Raw genomic sequence first — 17,188 nt, 5'->3', positions numbered from 1 at the left:
GGCACACCTGTTAATTGAAATGCATCCCAGGTGACTACCTCATGAAGCTGGTTAAGAGAATGCCAAGAGTGTGCAAAGCTTTCATCAAGGAAAAGGGTGGCTACTTTGAAGAATCTACAATATACAATTAGTTGAACACTTTTTTTGGTTACTACATGATTCCATGTGTGTTATTTCATAGTTTTGATGTATTCACTATTATTCTACAATGTAGAAAATAGCCAAAATAAAGAAAAACCCTTGAATGAGTAGGTGTGTCCAAACCTTTGACTTGTCCTATAGATATATATATATATATATGTAGACATGGATATATATATATATACACCAATGCAATCAGTACTAGGCTACATCACAAGAAACATGCACAGTTAAATAGAATTGAAAAATTAAATACATCTACATTTTTAATCAACCTAAAACAATTACTCAGATTACACAAAAATACATGATTTAACCCCATTTATTAGCTGTGCCCCAATTACACACAAGCTTTAATTACATTCTCCCCTTCAATTTCAGTTCTCAACAGTCACTTAAACAGGTACAATGGCCAGGGATTTCAAGATTATTATTTTATTTGTCTTAAGTCAGTTTTACAGAATGTTTTTCAATGTTCACTCAAAATCAAAGTCAATAGTCTGGTTCAAAATGAAGGTTCAAATAAATCAATAATTGTTAAAAGTTCAATTAAGTCAAAAAATAAACCTGAAATAAAATCAACACATTAACCCACCTTAACAAACCATCAAAACCAAAGAGACTGTCATTAATTAAGCATTAAGGCCCGAGGGGGTTTGGTATACGGCCAATATAACATGGCTAAGGGCTGTTCTTATGCAACAGGGAGTGTCTGGATACACCCCTTAGCCATGGTATATTGGCCATGTACCACACACCCTCAAGGTGTCTTATTGCTATTATAAACTGGTTACCAACGTAATTAGAAGAGTTAAAAGTAATTTTTTTCATACCCGTGGTTTATAGTCTGACAGACTATGGCTTTCAGCCAATCAACATTCAGGGCTTGAATCACCCAGTTTATAATAATCAATATATCACACAAATAATAGAATGATACACATCTATCAAATCACCATCCAATTTTAAAAAACTACTTCAAAGCAATGATCCAAATTTAAGGCTGTGGTTTTAAAGTACCAATGCAGCCGTTTTCATATTTTATATCAATATCAAATCATTTCTAGGTAACAATTCAGCAATTTACTATAATAGCCCCATTCAAATGGGCAAAAAACAGCTTTAAGCAAAAAACTATCTCAAGCAAGAATTTTGCTCGGACTGTCTGGGAGTGGTCTGAGTGGAGATGGGAAAACTTCAAACTAACTTATTGACAGAGAGGTTTGGAATTATCTTTGTTATTTGTCTATTAACCAATTTACCGCATGGTGATGTCACCATGGAGAGCCGAAACTTCCACCCATGCAAACCTGCTGATTAGAAGGTCCTGTGTAGATTGTATTTTCAACCACTAACTATCAGGAAGTAACAGTGATACAATTTTTTCATACTTTTACATGAGCTGTTAGTTTCATACAATGTGATATAAAAATGAGGAACAACAATTTTACCCCCTTTTCATGTATCCAATTGTTAGTAGTTACTATCTTGTCTCATCGCTACAACTCCTGTACGGGCTCGGGAGACATGAAGGTCGACAGCGATGCGTCCTCCGAAACACAACCCAACCAAGCCGCACTGCTTCTTAACACAGCGCTCATCCAACCCGGAAGCCAACCCGGAAGCCAGCCGCAGCCGTGTCGGAGGAAACACTGTGCACTTGGCGACCTGGTTAGCATGCATTGCGCCCGGCCCGCCACAGGAGTCGCTAGTGCGCGATGAGACAAGGACATCCCTACCAGCCAAACCTTCCCTAATCCGGACAACGCTAGGCCAATTGTGCGTCGCCCCACGGACCTCCCAGTCACGGCCAGCTGCGACAGAGCCTGGGCGCAAACCCAGAGCCCTAGACCACTGCGCCACCCGGGAGTCCGGAACAACAGAGTTTTGACTGCACTAGGCCTTTAAGGCTGCAGAAAAAAGGTAAACACCTCTAAGACAGCTGAATGTCTGGGTATGGATACTTACTGCAACAATGAAACACAAAGACAATATTCAATAGTCACAAAACACAACCAGAGAGATATGTGAAAAAGTACATTCAAAAGTATAAGGACAATGAAACAGATACGGCTCACTGCAGTACCTCCCAAGGCTCAGTCCAGACTCCAAGTCCCTGGAAGACAGAGAGAAACTGTTACCTTTATGTGTGTGTGTGTGTCCTATAGCATCATCAGCACTGTCCGTGTGATTGGCAGAGGCATAATACGCACAGCTGATTGGACCGATGGTGACGGGATTAAGGGGGACGGAACTGGAGATGGAACGGGATCTCCTTCGTCTGGAACACAACTGTGGGAGAAAAAAAAATGTTTTAGAAGGGTAAGAGAGTACTGTACCAGTAGACTAGAGAGAGAGAGAGAGGGACTAGAGAGAGAGAAAGAGAGACTAGAGAGAGAGAGAGAGAGAGAGAGAGAGAGAGAGAGAGAGAGAGAGAGAGAGAGAGAGAGAGAGAGAGAGAGACTAGAGAGAGAGAGAGAGACTAGAGAGAGAGAGACTAGAGAGAGAGAGAGACAAGAGAGAGAGAGAGAGACACTAGAGAGAGAGAGACACTAGAGAGAGAGAGAGACACTAGAGAGAGAGACACTAGAGAGAGAGAGAGACTAGAGAGAGAGAGAGAGAGAGAGAGAGAGAGAGAGAGAGAGTCTAGAGAGAGAGAGAGAGACAGTAGAGAGAGAGAGACACTAGAGAGAGAGAGAGAGAGACACTAGAGAGAGAGAGAGAGAGAGAGAGAGACTAGAGAGAGAGAGAGAGAGACGAGAGAGAGAGAGACTAGAGAGAGAGAGAGACACTAGAGAGAGAGAGCGATGAGAGAGAGAGAGAGACACTAGAGAGAGAGAGAGACTAGAGAGAGAGAGAGAGAGAGACTAGAGAGAGAGAGAGACGAGAGAGAGAGAGAGACGAGAGAGAGAGAGTATAGAGAGAGAGAGAGAGAGACACTAGAGAGAGAGAGAGAGACACTAGAGAGAGAGAGAGAGAGAGAGACTAGAGAGAGAGAGAGACGAGAGAGAGAGAGAGAGAGAGATGAGAGAGAGAGAGACTAGAGAGAGAGAGAGACACTAGAGAGAGAGAGCGATGAGAGAGAGAGAGAGACACTAGAGAGAGAGAGAGACACTAGAGAGAGAGAGAGACGCTAGAGAGAGACACTAGAGAGAGAGAGAGACACTAGAGAGAGAGAGAGACACTAGAGAGAGAGAGAGAGAGAGACACTAGAGAGAGAGAGAGAGACACTAGAGAGAGAGAGAGACACTAGAGAGAGAGAGAGAGAGAGTGGCCAGTATTCACAAAGGATCTGACGAGTGCTGATCAAGGATCAGGTTACACCTCTAATTCACCACAATCTAAAAGGCCAAACTGATCCGAAATCAGCTCTCCTACTCTGCAACGCTTTGTGAATGTGGGCCCACGACTCACTGGAGTGCAGGAGGAGCTCCTCTGGTCACACAGGCTGAGGCTGCAGTGCAGGAAAACGTCCCGGTAGTCCCCCTGGAACAGAAACAGCAGTGCAGAGAAGCGAGCCTCGAGTGATGAGCCACTCTCCTCCACCCTCACCTGGGTACGATCACTAGGACATCTGGGGAACAGAGAGGGAGGACCAGGGTTTAACTTGTACACTGCTACAAAAATACACAAACAGAAAAAATGGGACCTGATGCCTGTCTGCTTTGCATTCATATCAGCATTTTTTTTTTGGGGGTGGATGTAAGGCCCATGGGGTGTAAGTTGCCTCATGCTACAGAAACAGGAAGTAGGCTCCTGTCCTATGGGCCGTTCTGGCTCGGACAAGTCACTTACAAAAATAAACAGACATATAGCCAAGAACAAACACACACACTTACAGGCCGTCATTGTAAATAATAATTTATTCTTAACTTACTTTCTGAATGGATTTGCCTTTTTCAGTCTATAAACTATAAAGAAGCATAAATACTTGTTCTGAATGATGAAATATCTCATAGGGTCATCAGGGTTGGGGGAGTGAGTGGCGTAGCAGTTGTCCAGGACAACCACAAATCGCTCCGTCTCCGTCTCGTTGACGGACACACCCACATGCAGAACAGAGCCCAGTGGCAGGGTGACCCTCTGACCCGCAGGGTAAGGCTCTGTGTAGTTGGAGTTGTGGTACAGAGACATGGAGGCTGACGCCTTGGAGCCAATACCTGAAACTCCACCTTCCACCCTGGTGCCAAGAGAACAAACCAAGACAAATGTATTTTATTTATTTATTTATTTTACTTCACCTTTATTTAACCAGGTAGGCTAGATGAGAACAAGTTCTCATTTACAACTGCGACCTGGCCGAGATAATGCAAAGCAGTGCAATACAAACAACAACACAGAGTTACACATGGAATAAACAAACATGCAGTCAATTTATGACAAAGTTACAAAGCTGTAGCTTGTTATGTGCATATTTGTCTGCCAAGACTGGATGTATAAAATTCCATTAAAAAAACATTCTACGGTAAATATTTCCAGATATCTGACTGACTATTGTTATAATCCTGGACCAATCAGGGTGTGACACAGATGGGGCGGGACTACAATGGTGTGTTGTGGTGTGTTTTGATGTGGTGTGGCGTTCGTATTGTTTCCTGTAATGTGGCGTCTCCACTCACGGTAGGTAGGGTGCGACGGCCACATCTAGGCTGCTCTCTGTGTCTAGCGGATAGGCACAGGAGAAAGGTATGCTCACGGGTCGGCTGAAGGAGACATTGTGCACCTGGTAGATGAATAAACTGTTGGAGTAGATGGCATGGCTGCTGTTGGTCTGGAAAATAGAAGAGAGGATGACAGTTGGGATGACATGAACAAAATGACCTCTTAACGTAATAGAGTAAAGAACGCTGTCATGTCTCCCTGATGTGTAGAAGTTGTTATTCACATGACACAGTATTCATGTGTAGAAGTTATTATTCACATGACACAGTATTCATGTGTAGAAGTTATTATTCACATTACACAGTATTCATGTGTAGAGCCAGTAGTTATTATTCACATTACACAGTATTCATGTGTAGTAGTTATTATTCACATTACACAGTATTCATGTGTAGAAGTTATTATTCACATTACACATTGTTCATGTGTAGAAGTTGTTATAGACCACATGGCCAGTTTCAGAGAGGCAGGCAGCAAGGTTTAGACAAACTCCAACAGTTGCAAACAAAATGCTAGGCTAGAAGCATGGGAAATAATGTCTAGACGCTTTTTTCCAGTGGAGATTTTTTATGAAGTTTATGAATTGCCTAGCCGGGCTGTGGGACAGTGGATGCTCATTGATAATTCAAATAGAACTGTTAACAGGATTTCCCCCCAGGATTATCAGGAATAACTAACAGCTATCAACCATTCAGCATCCCGGATCTGAATGTACCGTTTTCTAAATATGAATGAACAACTGACAGATACAGTATGAGCTGCCCTTCAGTTGAAGTGAATTGACCGTAAGAAGATATTGAAAAGGGCCAGAAGTCAGTGTCCTCACCATCAGTGTGTTTCCACAGCTGCCCTCCCTGCGCTCCACCTGGAACCACACTGTGCCGTTAGCTTCCTGGTGGGAGGAGCAGCGGGGGTCGGTCAGGTGAGCAGAGAACGCGTTCAGACCTGCAGTCTCCAGACCAGCCCGGCTGAGACCCACCTCTAGGAGGCGCCGACCACACACCAGCTCTGGGCCTGAGTTGGAAGGACGCTCTGAGTCTGAGAAAAAAAATGGGAGGAGGGTAAGAAAAATGGGGATGAGAAATAGGAGAAAAAATGTATTCATACAGGGCCCAGAGTCTAAAAATAAGACCAGAATGGTGATCTAACTATATCCATAAAGCCTTCACTGAAGATGTTGATTGAATTATAAAAAATGATGAATAAGGATCATTAAAGAATGATACTCCTACCCGAACAGACGACACCAGCGTCTTCACCATGATTACAGTTGTGTCTCCCAAACCCATTGTGACTGCACCTTGTGAGATTAGACTCGCTGCCTGTACATCCAACATCATCCATCCATATTGTCCCGTTCCCCTGTCCGAAGTGGGCTTGGTGTGGTGCAGACAGAGCTCTCCCACAACCCAGCTGTCTACACACCACCTGGGCGTCACTCAAGTCCCACAAGTCGTCACACACCGTCCCCCAGCTACCACTGTGGTAGACCTCCACTCTCCCAGAGCAGGAGTTAGGACCGTTGATCAATCTGATCGGGGAATCTGACAAAGAAATTAAAATCAAAACAAATGACTTATTGTAACAGCTAGACGTCACAGTTAACACAGGCCTGCAGTGTTCAATTCATTACCAAGTGCAGCTCACCATCTGTTGCTGTGGCCACTATTTTATCCATCACTGTGCCTGAATACCAAACTGTGAGTGCAGTACTTGTTTCTCAATGTTTTACTGACAAAGTTGTCAATAGTTAAACAATATTTTCGTAGTTATTACAGCATTTCTATATCTGGTTTTCATGCTAGCTCTGTAACAATGTTAGCTACATTTAGCCTATCATTGTTAGGTGGGTAGTCTTGTAGCTAGCTGTATTTTCCCTTCAGGCATCGTATTAGTCACAGATGAGAGCAGTATCTTGTTTTGTTATTGCTAAATGAATATGTGCCTTATCCTAATATTGATGCCATTGTATTCATGTTTATTATTTCCAGACCACATGCTGTATGGATAAAAGGATAGTTCATTGGATAATCATAGCTGGGTGATAATGGCATAGTGTGTGTGAACCCGTGTTTGATGTAAAATCAACATTAAAGAACCCTAAACTGAGGAACTGTCTCTCTCACCGTCTCTCTAATAGGAAGGAGTGCAATCTCCATATCTCTGCCTACTCAAACCAGGGTAATATTCCCAGAGACTTCAGCCCCTTTCAACACTTATCCAAGCTACAATGGAATTGTAAGTGCATTTTACACAACAATGAGACAGCACACTTTCTTAACACTCACCTTGCCACGCTGTCACTGGTGGAATTGTTGTGGTGTTCCAGTAGAAAGGTGGTGATGTTGACAGAGCTAAAGACAGGAGTTTAGTACACATGTACTTTATGTGGTTCTGAAATGTTTAGTTTAACCCGGTCACGTCATTTGATCAGGAAAACCTCTGTGCCCTAATCTATGGTTGCGATGCATTAACAAGAACACCATCGATCTGACAATACCACTTATAATACCAATTAAGCTGCATCAGACAAGGTTTTAACCTTCAGAGGCAGTGGGATACGGGAAGGTGAGACACGAGAGCACTTACACACAGTGAAAGAAACAGATTTAGAGCAGAACACAACAGCACACAACAGCACACAACAGCACACAACAGAACACAACAGAACACAACAGCACACAACAGCACACAACAGAACACAACAGCACACAACAGAACACAAGAGCACACAACAGAACACAACAGAACACAACAGCACACAACAGAACACAACAGAACACAACAGCACACAACAGAACACAACAGCACACAACAGAACACAACAGCACACAACAGCACACAACAGAACACAAGAGCACACAACAGAACACAAGAGCACACAACAGAACACAAGAGCACACAACAGAACACAACATAACACAACAGAACACAACAGCACACAACAGAACACATGAGCGCACAACAGAACACAAGAGCACACAACAGAACACAAGAGCACACAACAGAACACAACAGAACACGAGCGATACACACGTCCTAAACATACACAAGATACCTACACATCCCAGGGAAACCCCTACTACACAACACAAGAGCACACAACAGAACACGAGCGATACACACGTCCTTAACATACACAAGATACCTACACATCCCAGGGAAACCCCTACTACACAATTGGACAGAAAACAAACACACACACACAACAACAGACTAAACACTAGACACATTGTTTTGATTTGATTTAGTAGATGCTCACATCCTAAAAAAACAGGGGTACACACACACACACACCGTACCTAGTATAACGAGGGAGGTGATGCCCTGTTCGTTGCCGCTGGGGTAGGTGGCGTATTCACAGATGTATCTCCCTTCATCAGTCATCCTGATGTCAGAGATCTGGATGGAAGGGTTGCTGAGGGAGGGCGTGGGGAAGCTAACTCGTCCCTTCAGGGGTGACGTGGGGTACAATACCCCAAAATTGGGGTGGTACGTGGCTATGTTGAGCCTCTCGCCCTTCCTGGACTCAAAAATCCAGGACACCTGTATAGTATTTATTAATAACACACAGCAGGAGTAAACTTCCATATACAGGACCAGTCAAATGTTTGGACACAGCTACTCATTCAATGGTTGTTCTTTATTTTTACTCATTTATACATTGTAGAATAATAGTGAAGACATCAAAACTATGAAATAACGCACATGGAATCATTATATGTGTTATTGGTTTTACCATCGAGGACCACTTTGGAAACGTTTTAATTCATACTTTCAAGTGATATCCTCTGGGTCCACATTGTACATTTAGTTGTATATGTCTGTTACCCCAAATACATTAAATTCAATGTAGTAAACAAAAAAGTGTTCAACAAATCTAAATATATATTTTTTTTATTTGAGATTCTTCAAAGTAGCCACCCTTGATGACTGCCTTGCACACTCTTGGCATTCTCTCAACCAGCTTCATGAGGTAGTCACTTGGAATGCATTTCATTTAACAGGTGTGCCTTGTTAAAAGCTAATTTGTGGAATTTCTTTCCTTGTGTTGTGACAAGGTAGGGTTGGTATACAGAAGATAGCCCTATTTGGTAAAAGACCAAGTCCATATTATGGCAAGAACAGCTCAAATAAGCAAAGAGAAACGACAGTCCATCATTACTTTAAGACATGAAGGTCAGTCAACATGGAAAATTTCAAGAACTTTGATCGTGCTGTCACATAAAAACATCAAGCGCTATGATGAATCTGGCTCTCATGAGGACCGCCACAGGAAAGGAAGACACAGTTACCTATTTAATTTAACCTTTATTTAACTAGCCAGGTCAGTTTTAAGAATAAATTCTTATTTACAATGACGGCCTACTCCGGCCAAACCCAGATGACGTTGGGCATTGTCCCAATCACGGCCGGATGAGATACAGCCTGGAATTGAACCAGGGACTGTAGTGATGCCTCTTGCACTGAGATGCAGTGCCTTAGACCGCTGCGCCACTCGGTGGGCCCAATAGAGTTACCAGCCTCAGAAATTGCAGCCCAAATAAATGCTTCACAGAGTTGAAGTAACAGACACATCTCAACATCAACTGTTCAGAGGAGACTGCGTGAATCAGGCCTTCATGGTCAAATTGCTGCAAAGAAACCACTACTAAAGGACAAGAAGAAGAGATATGCTTGGGCCAAGAAACACGAGCAATAGACATTAGACCGGTGCAAATCTGCCCTTTGGTCTGATGAGTCTAAATGTAAGATTTTTGGTTCCAACCGCTGTGTTTTTGTGAGACACAGAGTAGGTGACCACATAATCTTCACATGTGTGCTTCCCACCGTGGAGCATGGAGGCGGTGGTGTGATGGTGTGGGGGAGCTTTGCTAGTGACAGTGTCTGTGATTTATTTAGAATTCAAGGAAAACTTAACCAGTATGGCTACCACAGCATTCTGCAGCGATACGCCATACCATCTGGTTTGCACTTAGTGGGACTATAATTTCTTTTTCAGCAGGACAATGACCTAACACACCTCCAGGCTGTGTAAGGGCTATTTGACCAAGAAGGAGAGTGATGGAGTGCTGCATCAGATGACCTGGCCTCATCTGACCTCAACCCAATTGAGATGGTTTGGGATGAGTTGGACCACAGAGTGAAGGAAAAGGAGTTCCCATATATGTTTGAAAGAGTTCCCATATATGCTGGGAACTCCTTCAAGACTGCTGGTTGAGAGAATGCCAAGAGTGTGCAAAACTGCCATCAAGGCAAAGGATGGCTACTTTGAAGAATCTAAAATCTAAAATATATTTTGGTTTGTTTAACACTTTTTTGGTTACTACATGATTCCATATGTGTTATTTCATAGTTTTGATGTCTTCACTATTATTCTACAATGTAGAAAATAGTAAAAATAAAGAAAAACCCTGGAAGGAGTAGATGTGTCCAAACTGTTGACTGGTACTCTATGTATAACTACTCTTACTTTATGTATTTTTTTGTGCATTTACTACTACCTGAACTATTATAGATTAAACACTTACTACTACCTGAACTATTATAGGTTAAACATTTACTACTACCTGAACTATTATAGGTTAAACATTTACTACTACCTGAACTATTATAGGTTAAACATTTACTACTACCTGAACTATTATAGGTTAAACATTTACTACTACCTGAACTATTATAGGTTAAACATTTACTACTACCTGAACTATTATAGGTTAAACATTTACTACTACCTGAACTATTATAGGTTAAACATTTACTACTACTGAACTGAACTATTATAGGTTAAACATTTACTACTACCTGAACTATTATAGGTTAAACATTTACTACTACCTGAACTATTATTTACATTTACTACTACCTGAACTATTATAGGTTAAACATTTACTACCTACCTGAACTATTATAGGTTAAACATTTACTACTACCTGAACTATTATAGGTTAAACATTTACTACTACCTGAACTATTATAGGTTAAACATTTACTACTACCTGAACTATTATAGGTTAAACATTTACTACTACCTGAACTATTATAGGTTAAACATTTACTACTACCTGAACTATTATAGGTTAAACATTTACTACTACCTGAACTATTATAGATTAAACATTTACTACTACCTGAACTATTATAGGTTAAACATTTACTACTACCTGAACTATTATAGGTTAAACATTTACTACTACCTGAACTATTATAGATTAAACATTTACTACTACCTGAACTATTATAGGTTAAACATTTACTACTACCTGAACTATTATACTGTAGGTAAAAACATTTTTTAGTCAAATACTATCTGACTTCATCCATGTTGGAATTTGGATGATCAAGGACAAAGTATATTTTTCTCAGGCATATTGTAACAATATACATATTAGTCCACACAACTTCCTGTGTGACTGACCTGTGTGAGCTGTATGACCTGCGTTCCTATGAAGGCACACCGCAGGTTAACCGTCTGGCCAGGATATGATATCACTTCTGGTTCCACCTCCACCCACTGTGACCTAGCCCCTGGGAGGAAGAAGAAAAGAAGAGGAACTTATCCCACCTTTCACCGCAGCTTCCTGTTGTTTCCCAGACAACAGGAACCATAACGTTAAGGAGACGAGGAGAGAAAGCTTCTTGAGACTTTTGGGGCCAGGCCTCAGTTCCTGATGACAAATGACAGTACTCCCTGTTGTTTTGCTTAACTAGATAACATTATGTAGCTATTTTCTGAACTGCAGAAACTGAATAATAGATGATCTATGTAAGGGGTTTTCTGGCCCAGGGACACCTGCCCAGGCAAACCGGTGACACCTGCCCAGGCAAACCGGTGACACCTGCCCAGGCAAACCGGTGACCCAGGGACACCTGCCCAGGCAAACCGACGACCAGGGACACCTGCCCAGGCAAACCGACGACCCAGGGCCACCTGCCCAGGCAAACCGATGACCCAGGACCCCCATCATTTGTTTGAAGAATAAACTGGCCCGTGAGGCACAACGACCCAAACTGCAATACTACTGGCACATGTTTTGCTTTACACTCAGATTGCAATTCTAAAAGAAACATTTGTCAAAACACAACACACAATTCTCTACCTTTGGAACAACCTTCACAACTAAAATCTCGTGTGCAAATTGGAAAGCAACACTCTTCAACAAGCTAAGCTCAATTACCAATTGATCACTGTCCCTTTTCACATGTGCAAACACTAATTGCGTAAATGTTCACTTTGCAATCAGACTTTTGGTATGGATAAAAAGGCTACAGGTGAGTACTCAGTATTTTTGATTATTTATCCCACCTTTCACTGCAGCTTCCTGTTGTTTCCCAGACAACAGGAACCATAACGTTAAGGAGACGAGGAGAGAAAGCTTCTTGAGACGTTTGGGACCAGGCCTCAGTTCCTGATGGAGCTACACTTTTGTAACATGTTTATCTTGTATACTCTATTAATGTAGTGTTTACTGTACTGTTTATCTTGTATACTGTATTACTGTAGTGTTTACTGTACGGTTTATCTTGTATACTGTATTACTGTAGTGTTTACTGTACTGTTTATCTTGTATACTGTATTACTGTAGTGTTTACTGTACTGTTTATCTTGTATACTGTATTAATGTAGTGTTTACTGTACTGTTTATCTTGTATACTGTATTAATGTAGTGTTTACTGTACGGTTTATCTTGTATACTGTATTAATGTAGTGTTTACTGTACGGTTTATCTTGTATACTGTATTAATGTAGTGTTTACTGTACTGGATGCTATGTTGTGTTTGTAGAACTGAAAGACAACCACCACGTGGTGGTAGAACGAAGAACAGCAGGCTGCCATTGTGCAAATGGTGGTTGAAAAAAATGCCAAAAGACTGCGGGAAATCCTACAACAGATGATTAAAAACCCTGCCATCTTCCATAACATCATAGTAAGCTTATCAATCATAGCCCGAATACTTAAGAAACACCATTTCCGGATTAAGCAAATCTACAGTCTCATACAGTGGGGCAAAAAAGTATTTAGTCAGCCACCAATTGTGCAAGTTCTGAGAGAGGCCTGTAATTTTCATCATATGTACACTTCAACTATGACAGACAAAATGAGAAAAAAAATCCAGAAAATCATCTATTGCAGATTCAGTCTTCCCAGCCTGGTGCAGGTCTACAATTTTGTTTCTGGTGTCCTTTGACAGCTCTTTGGTCTTGGCCATAGTGGAGTTTGGAGTGTGACTGTTTGAGGTTGTGGACAGGTGTCTTTTATACTGATAACAAGTTCAAACAGGTGCCATTAATACAGGTAACGAGTGGAGGACAGAGGAGCCTTTTAAAGAAGAAGTAACAGGTCTGTGAGAGCCAGAAATCTTGCTTGTTTGTAGGTGACCAAATACTTATTTTCCACCATAATTTGCAAATAAATTCATAAAAAATCCTACAATGTGATTTTCTGGATTTTTTTTCTCATTTTGTCTGTCATAGTTGAAGTGTACCTATGATGAAAATTACAGGCCTCTCTCATCTTTTTAAGTGGGAGAACTTGTACAATTGGTGGCTGACTAAATACTTTTTTGCCCCACTGTATATGGGCTATGGTATTGGTCGAATGTGATAGTCTGCCTATAACCAGCCTGAGTAGGCCTATAACTCCATTCCTATTCTATTCTGAGTTTAGAAAAATGAATCCAATTGGAAATGAGGTATTATCATGCTGGTTAATGCGATACATGTCTGTTGAATTTGGAAAAATTCACCTGCACTCAGCCCCGCCCCATTTATGGAGCCAATCAGGAGCCTCTACTGCGTTGCGGCAGTGGCATACTGCATACTTCTTACTAAACGGTACGTGTTAAATAGTATGCAACGATGAGTTCATAGTATGCAGTTTAAGTATGTAGTACGCTATTATAGGTATTCAGACAGGGTAAGAGTCTGGGTGTACTTTACAATGATCTTGCCACCTTGTTATTGGTTCTGTGGAGTTACCTGCCAATGTGGTTGTTTGGTTGGTTGGTCGGGCTGTTCCTGTTGTGGTGTTCCAGGAGATCGGTGGTGCTGCTGTGGTGTTGCTGCCACCTGACAGAGATAAAAACAGGATTTCAGTTCAAACTTACTTTACACTATTTTTAAATACTAAAGTCCCTAGTGGAGATTGGGTTTTAAAGGGATGGAGAGAAGTGGAGGTTGGGTTTTAAAGGGATGGGGAGAAGTGGAGGTTGGGTTGTAAAGGGTTGGGGAGAAGTGGAGGTTGGGTTATAAAGGGATGGGGAGAAGTGGAGGTTGGGTTATAAAGGGATGGGGAGAAGTGGAGGTTGGGTTATAAAGGGATGAGGAGAAGTGGAGGTTGGGTTATAAAGGGATGGGGAGAAGTGGAGTTTGGGTTCAAATAAAACAGACATAAATAATGAGGAAAATTAATACATTAACAAGAAAAATGTGTGCTTGCTTGTCTTGAAGTATTTATGGCTGTGAAATAAGTTGTTGTGGGATTTAAACCATAATACACCAGGATGGTGATCTAACTGTATCCATAAAGCCTTTACTAAGGTTGTTGATTAGAAAAAAGAGTCAAGTTGATAAAGAAGCTTAAAAAACGATACTCCTACCTGAGCAGATGACACCAGCGTCTTCGTGATGTCCACAGTTGTGTAATCCAAACCCATTGTGACTGCACCTTATGAGATTAGACTCGCTGCCTGTACATCTAACGTCATCCAGCCAGATTGTCCCGTTCCCCTGTCCGAAGTGGGCTTCACGTGGTGCAGACAGAACTCTCCCACAGCCCAGCTGTCTACACACCACCTGGGCGTCACTCAAGTCCCACAAGTCGTCACACACCGCCCCCCAGTGACCGCTGTGGTAGACCTCCACTCTCCCAGAGCAGGAGTTAGGACCATTGACCAATCTGACTTGACTATTGGCTAATGCTGATGTTGTTGTATCGGATGTCATTGTTGAAAACATACTGTCTGCGACGCCGGGTGGGGGGTGAGCGGTGGTGTCGACATCTGTGTTGGAGAGGTGGCATTGACATCTGACCGAACTGAAAGAATTGAGTTTCTGATGAAGCATTGGCTACTAGCCACAGTGTCATGTACCATAATTATGTATGACTTACAACACCTTCAGGAAAAATGTCAACTACTATGATGAATATGTAACTCTGCCCAGATCTTAAACACAAGGATCTGAAACACATAATGACCAAGACCATCAACCCTGTTACCTGAGCTATGACCAGTGGTGGCCTGTATGAACAGGAACAGCAGCAGAGCCCCTGAGGACATCGTTAAGAACACCATCATTCAGATCCAAAACACACCTGAGAAGAGGTTTAGAGTTAGTGGTGGGTCGTTAGTGGACAATGGATTGATACTGTATATAGTTAAACATCTAGAAACCAATTCACATAAAATGTTACTAGGAATTACAAATAAAAGAAAGCATAATTGAACCATCCAACAATGTAGTTTTAGTGTGCTAGAATGGTCAAGTCTTCCAGGACCTCCATCGTTGACTTACCACTCAGAGGACGTGGGTTCTGGATTCACCTGGGAGCTCCATTTATACGTTTCCTAGGACACATCATGTGACCATAAAGAACATTTATATTGTGATTACCGGCATTGAGTTACTTATTCATCACTTTCATCACACAAACAGAAACTAACCTGACAGATGAATAAAACCACTCTTTGTCAGAAATCCTTGTATCAATATACTTAGTCATAGGACTTCTCAATAATATGGACACAACCTCCCTATATAATAGAACAACCTTGGGGGTTATGAACACAAAGACCGTTTGTACATTCCAGTAAAACCACAGCCAACCCCTTTTATCCAAACATACCTTTAGCCAACAGCCATTTCTATAAAATGTATTTAATGTGTTACCATCAAGAAGTCATTTGAGTCCATTGCAAAACTGTGAACAGAATAAAAACATACATACACAACTTTAACAGCTCAATTGTAAATCTGACCTATTTGTTTGATTGGGGTTTAACCGTTTCTTTGAATGTTTGATACTCCTTTGATGTATTTCTGTCTTCAAAATGAGTTATTTGTACAAAGTAAAGTTTCCTTTTGCACAAAGTAAACTGACCCTAATCTTCACAAGACATTTGCCATGGATTCAAAGTGTGCAAGAATGCAGAGAGGCTTTATCTGTTGTGTAGTGAACCATAAAAAACAATCCTGTAGTGCATTTCCACTATCTAAATCAAACACACTAACCCTGGTGGTCAGATAACCTACATTCCCAAGTTGTCATGTCATGTTTGCATCAAGTGTTGCTGGGGAATACCTGGTATGCATCCCAAAAGGCACCCTATTCCCTATATAGTGCACTACTTTTGACCAGGGCTCATGGAGTTCTATATAGGGGAAAAAGGTTGCCATTTGGGATGCAAGCCCAATGTCACTAATACTATAATTTGTCATACGTGTGAGATTTGCTTTACTCTAAGTGTTGCTGCGCCATGCCTCTTGTTGTATAGCTCCCGAAGTCCTCACTGTGCTGTACACTCTCAAATAAAGATGTATCGAATTGCATTACAAACTAATTACAGTTTTCTGAACAAAAATATGAAGGCAACATGTAACAATTTCAAACATTTTTAACATGAGTTACAGTTCATATTAGGAAATCAGTCAATTGAAATAAATTCATTAGGCCCTAATCTATGGATTTTACATGACTGAGCATGGGGGCAGCCATGGGCAGGCGGGCATAGGCTCACCCACTTGGCAGCCAGGCCCATCCACTGGGGAACCAGACCCAGCCAATCAGAATCATTTTTTTCCCCACAAAGGGGCTTTATTAAAGTGTAATTTTATTGTCCCCAGCACAAGGTACACCTTTGTAATGATCATGCTGTTTGATCAGCTTCTTGATATTCCACACCTGTCAGGTGGATGGATTATCTTGGCAAAGGAAAAATGCTCACTAACATACTTGAAAACAAATTTGTGCACAACATTTGAGAGAAATAAGCTTTTTGTGTATATGGAAGATGTATAGGATTTTTTTTATTTCAGCTCATGAACATGGGACCAACACTTTACACATCAACACCATTATCCCAGAAACCCTAGACCCACTCCAATTTGCATACCGCCCAAACAGATCCACAGATGATGCCATCTCTATTGCACTCTACACTGCCCTTTCCCACCTGGACAAAAGGGACACTTATGTGAGAATGCTATTCATTGACTACAGCTCAGCGTTCAACACCATAGTACCCTCAAAGCTCATCACTAAGCTAAGGATCCTGGGACGAAACACCTCCCTCTGCAACTGGTTCCTGGACTTCCTGACAGGCTGCCCCCAGGTGGTAAGGGTAGGTAGCAACACATTTGCCACGCTGATCCTAAACACTGGAG

General features: G+C 41.7%; 1 protein-coding gene across 1 annotated transcript; it reads right to left on the bottom strand.

Moving 5' to 3' along the window:
• Positions 1-556: 556 nt before the first annotated feature.
• On the bottom strand, positions 557-15,443 carry LOC115126735 (deleted in malignant brain tumors 1 protein-like). The gene is made up of 14 exons (XM_029656380.2): positions 15,320-15,443; positions 15,024-15,119; positions 14,404-14,840; positions 13,784-13,873; positions 11,222-11,331; positions 8,106-8,349; positions 7,092-7,157; positions 6,036-6,347; positions 5,630-5,841; positions 4,761-4,912; positions 4,073-4,321; positions 3,556-3,715; positions 2,355-2,433; positions 557-2,257 (listed from the first exon to the last, which is right to left on the bottom strand). The coding sequence occupies exons 3-14, from the start codon at positions 14,759-14,761 to the stop codon at positions 2,238-2,240; spliced, it is 2,052 nt and encodes a 683-aa protein (XP_029512240.2). The 5' UTR covers positions 14,762-14,840; positions 15,024-15,119; positions 15,320-15,443; the 3' UTR covers positions 557-2,237.
• Between the last annotated feature and the right edge of the window lie 1,745 nt (positions 15,444-17,188).

This window comes from Oncorhynchus nerka, linkage group LG26, assembly GCF_034236695.1.
Source record: "Oncorhynchus nerka isolate Pitt River linkage group LG26, Oner_Uvic_2.0, whole genome shotgun sequence".
Taxonomy (NCBI): Eukaryota; Metazoa; Chordata; class Actinopteri; order Salmoniformes; family Salmonidae; genus Oncorhynchus; species Oncorhynchus nerka.
The sequence above is the reverse complement of the archived record's forward strand: the minus strand, read 5'-3'. Positions and strand labels throughout refer to the sequence as shown.